Source organism: Lynx canadensis, chromosome B1 (assembly GCF_007474595.2).
Source record: "Lynx canadensis isolate LIC74 chromosome B1, mLynCan4.pri.v2, whole genome shotgun sequence".
Lineage (NCBI taxonomy): Eukaryota > Metazoa > Chordata > Mammalia > Carnivora > Felidae > Lynx > Lynx canadensis.
The window spans coordinates 199,494,608-199,499,196 of NC_044306.2; the positions used below are offsets into that span (position 1 = coordinate 199,494,608).

At 58.0% G+C, this 4,589-nt stretch overlaps 1 protein-coding gene across 1 annotated transcript; it reads right to left on the reverse strand.

Moving 5' to 3' along the window:
- Positions 1–800: 800 nt before the first annotated feature.
- DRD5 (dopamine receptor D5) lies at positions 801–3,019 on the reverse strand. Its single transcript, XM_030311961.1, has one exon. It carries the CDS (start codon positions 3,017–3,019, stop codon positions 1,595–1,597), a length of 1,425 nt encoding a protein of 474 aa, XP_030167821.1. The 3' UTR covers positions 801–1,594.
- Between the last annotated feature and the right edge of the window lie 1,570 nt (positions 3,020–4,589).

Below are 4,589 nucleotides of genomic sequence, written 5' to 3' on the forward strand. Positions count from 1 at the left end.
CGTTCCAGAAATGTTCATTCAACAAATATTTACGAAGCATCATGTGCCAAGCACTACACCTCGTGCAGCAAACAAGACGTGGTTGGGTTCAGCAGACCGGCAATAAGATTATCCCTAAAGAGACCAAAGTGGATTGAACTGTCCTTGATAAGCCTGCTTCAAAGTAGGGACTTGTAAGAAATTACACATTCAGTTTTCATTTGCTTCCATGAACAATGCTCGCCTTTAGATCTCGCGGTACGAACAGGCTCTCAACTGGAATGCTTCTGGAATAAAACGCTCCCCTCTTCTGTGCAGGCTTCGGAGAGGAACAGAAAGACTGGGATGCATTGGGCTCTTTTTTGTTGTGGAATACTTCAGCCAATAGAGTTTCCCATTTCAAGTTCATTCAGATATCATCCCTGGCTCCTACATTTTCGTGGAAACGCGTGCCCTCGTTTCCCATCGTCTACAAGTGAAAATGTCTATTTAAAACAGAGGTTTGTTTTTTAAAGCATGTCCGCTCACACATTTCAAAGCCTTCCAGAAATGTTGATCAAGAGCCACATAACTCTCAAACCCTGTGGGTTTGAGATTGAGAAAGATAAAGCTATTATTCTGCATGATCTTTTCAATGAACTGATACGCTAGAACTGATATGCTAGAACTCTCTGCCTAGGAACTGGGAGAATTATTTCATGTTATTTTTAAAAAGGAGATTCCAAATGAGAAAACAATATTAGAATTTCAGGCTGAAGAAGTCCCTATCTGATGCCGTAGTACTGAAGCCAGCTTTCAGCACAGACGTGAAAAGTGTGTATCTAAAAAAAGAAAGAGAAAGAAAGAAAGAAAGAAAGAAAGAAGAAAGAAAAACCCGAGGAATTGGAAGCTCTTCAATTGGAAGCAATTGGAATTGCTCCTGTGTGTACCTTTAAGGCCAACCTGTCTGCTAAGAAAATAAATGTGTGCTTCCAGACCAAGCCCAAACCTTCCCTGCTTGTAAAGATGCTCTCGTGGCTTCTCCAGGAGCGATCCTAAACTCCAGTCTGGCAAAGCAAAGATAATCACCCCACAATCCACATAATTTGTGTTTATTAGACACCAGAACAAATCGGAAAGAGTTCCCCAGCTGTCCTAAAGACACACACGGAGGGCAGAAACTGCATAAACACAGGGCTACAGGAAGCAAGATACAGGAATGTCACCCGCACCCCCATCAGCACTGCACACACACAGAACCTGTTGTCTAAAAACCCACCAGACAAAACCAAGTCACTGAACAGTTCATTTGTGTAAAAGGGAGGGCGAGTATATTTTTTAAAGATCAACTACGACTTCTTCGTTTGTTTTTTAAAGAACCAAACACCGCCTTCTCTTCTCTAACTGGACCCCCCCGTCCGTTTCTGCTAGGCTGGAGTATATATTCCAAACCTTCTGCCAATTCTTAGACCAACAAATCAGTCTGGTGACGTTTCTAAGCACATGGGCTCCTACACAGACACAGAAAATGAGATGAACTGAGCAGCACTGGACGTGTGTGTGCGAGTATGTATTCTGCATGCTTGTTAATGTCTGTGCAATTATATAGATCCAGAAGGGGCCTTTCTCGGGCACTCTACTGGAATCCGTTCGGGGTGAAAGGCGTTATTTTGCCTAAAGAAACCTCTCCCTCGCAGTCCAGCTCCCACACAGACTCAGCAGCAGGGTCACCATCCGGGGACGTCTGAGAGATCTGGGACATTCGATCGAAAGGGCTCTCCTCCTCCTTGTCCCCCTCCCCGTCCCCCGGGGACATGGCATTGGGGATCATATGGATGTAGGCAGCTGCGATCTCCTTGTGGAAGACGGTGTCCTGATTGTAGGAGATGAGTTCATTGCTGATGTTCACCGTCTCCACCTGGGTGCGGGAGCACAGGTGACCGCACCCCAGCAGCTGCGCAAACACCTGCCGGAAGTCAGCGTTGAAGGCGTAGATGACCGGGTTGAGGGAGGAGTTGGCCCAGCCGAACCAGACGAAGACGTCGAAGGTGGTCTCGCTGACGCAGGGGAAGCCGGCCCCAGGACCCTCGCGGCGGCCGCTGCAGAAGGGGACCGTGCAGTTAAGGATGAAGAAGGGCAGCCAGCAGCACACGAAGACCCCCATGATCACCGACAGCGTCTTGAGGACTTTGGTCTCCTTCTTGATGGATGCCCGCAGGCTGGGGTCGGGCGCACAGGCTGCGCGGCCGCGGCAGCTCTGCGCGCGCTCGGCGGCCCTCTCCAGCGAGGAGATCCTGCGGATCTGCACCTGCGCGATGCGGTAGATGCGCGTGTAGGTCACGATCATGATGGCCACGGGGATGTAGAAGCTGATGAGCGAAGAGGAGATGGCGTAAGTTCGGTTCAGGCTGGAGTCGCAGTTTTCCGCCCTCGCCTCTGGCTCCCCTGCCTCCTCCCAGGGCGTCCCGTTGGCCGGGCCGGATGGCGGCGGCGCCTCGCCCCAGGAGCCTGCCTTGTCCCTGTGCCAGTGGAGTTGAACTGGGATGAAGGAGATTAGGATGGACAAGGCCCAGGCCAGGCCGACCATGATCAAAGCCACGCGCTGGGTCATCTTGCGCTCATAGCGGAAGGGCCTGGAGATGGCCCAGTAGCGGTCCACGCTGATGACGCACAGGTTCAGGATGGACGCGGTGGAGCACATGATGTCAAAGGCCACCCAGATGTCGCAGAAGGCCCCAAAGGGCCAGTAACCGGCCACCTCGGCGACCGCCTTCCAGGGCATGACCAGCAGCGCCACGAGGAGGTCGGACACAGCCAGAGACACGATGAAGACGTTGGTCATCTTGGCGCGCAGGTGGCGGCTGCGCACGATGGCCGCGCACACCAGCACGTTGCCCAGCAGGGTCCAGACGATGAGCAGGGTCAGGAGGCCGGCGGTGACCACCTGCGCTGCCCCCAGGGGCGCCGCCCCCTCCGAGCCCCCCACGGAGCCCCGCTGCGCCAGCTGCTGCTGCCTGAAGCGCGCCCGGGACGCGGTGCGGTTGCTCCCCGGCGGCAGCATGTCGGGCTCGGCGGCGGGGGCGGGCTGCGCGCGGTCCCAACTTCAGCCTTGCGTCCCCCGGGTGACCCCATCGGGCACCCGGGGGGCTGAGGAATCCCCGAGCCCCGGGGCGGGGGACGCTCACCGTGCGCTGCGCCGGCGCCCGAAGTGCGCGGGGACCCCTCTCGCTTCCTCGAGCGCCTCCGGGTCGGCGGCCGCGTCGCGCCCCTCCAGCGCGGGCGCCGGGGGCAGGTGGCGGCCGGTGCGCGCCGGGCGGCGGCGGCCGCGGCCGTGTCTGGTTCGCCGCCGGAGGAGCGAAGAGCCGGCCGGCACCGAGGGGGCGGGGGCCGCAAGCGGCCGGCGGCGGCTGGCACTGCCGCGCTGCCTCCGTCCCTCGCTGCACCCCGGGCCCGCGCCCCCGCGCCTCCGCGCTCCCCGGGCTCCCGCGCCGCCGCCCCACCTGTGCCGCGGCGCGCTCACTCTCCGCTCTCCGCCTCCCGAGCCTGGGGGGCGAACCCGCAGGTGCCAGAGGCGCTCCAGGGCCAGGCCGTCGCCCGTGCCGGGGAGAACGCGCCCCGGGGAAGACCAAGAGCCCCCACCCCCACCCCGGCCCAGCCCTGGTGTCCTGGCCTCATCCGCGTTTGGGGAACGGGGGAGGTGGGGTAAGGGTGGGGGCAATCGCTGACTTCTAGACTGGGAGAGTTTGGAAGGTAGACAGCAGCCTGGGATTTCAGAGACCTGAGACGCCTTCGGGACTTCATTTCTGGCTGTGTGACTTTGAGCCTTCGACTCAGCTTCACGGGGCCTTGGTTTCCTCATCCACAAAATGGGCTCGTGATTCTTGCTCCTGAAGGGGAGTGTAAGGTTCAGTGAAACCAGCCATCTAGGAAAAGCGGGCCGGAGGACTGTCTCCGAGGAACCACTTCTCCTGAACCCCCCACCCCCACCCCCACCCCACAACGTGGATTCTGAAATTGGGACTTCACCTGACCTCTTGGGAGAGGCTTCCCCTCCCCCCCCATCACCCCCAATCTTTAAGCGATTCTTCCTTGGGGAAGAATTTTGGATGAACCCGGAAGACAGGGAGGAGGAGGGGAGACTCCAGGCAGCTGGGAGCCTCCTCCCTGCTGGCCGTTTAAGTCTTTCTCTTTTACAACCTTGAGAAAAATGGACTAATAGCTCGGTGCTTGACCGAAGTGGACTTGAATCGTTGGCCCCAATCCAAAGTTTTGAAAAGAATGGCAGGAAACACCGCAGAGGAGAACAGCGCTCCCGGCTCTTAACCCCTCTCCCCTCCAGCAGACAAGTTCCGTGGCCGAAGGGCCAAGTCTCGGCCTGTGCTAAACTCAGCTGAAAGCGGCAGGGAGAGACTGTGATGAGGCGGCCGCGGGCGACACAGCGTCCATCTGAGACCCCCTGGCCCGCTGACCCTGCCCTGAGGTCTAGAAGCAGGGTCTGGAGTCTCTGTCGTCCCCTCCTTAATCTCCCTCTGCACTCAGCCCCACCTGCCACGTTCCCCCGGCGGCCATCTGCGTGCCGGACGCAACACCTGCGAGCGTCCCAGCTTCTCAGACTCAGCCCCACGCAGCCT

Excerpts from the sequence above, each read along its gene's own strand:
- DRD5 (XM_030311961.1), bottom strand. The coding sequence starts at position 3,019 with ATGCTGCCGCCGGGGAGCAACCGCACCGCGTCCCGGGCGCGCTTCAGG.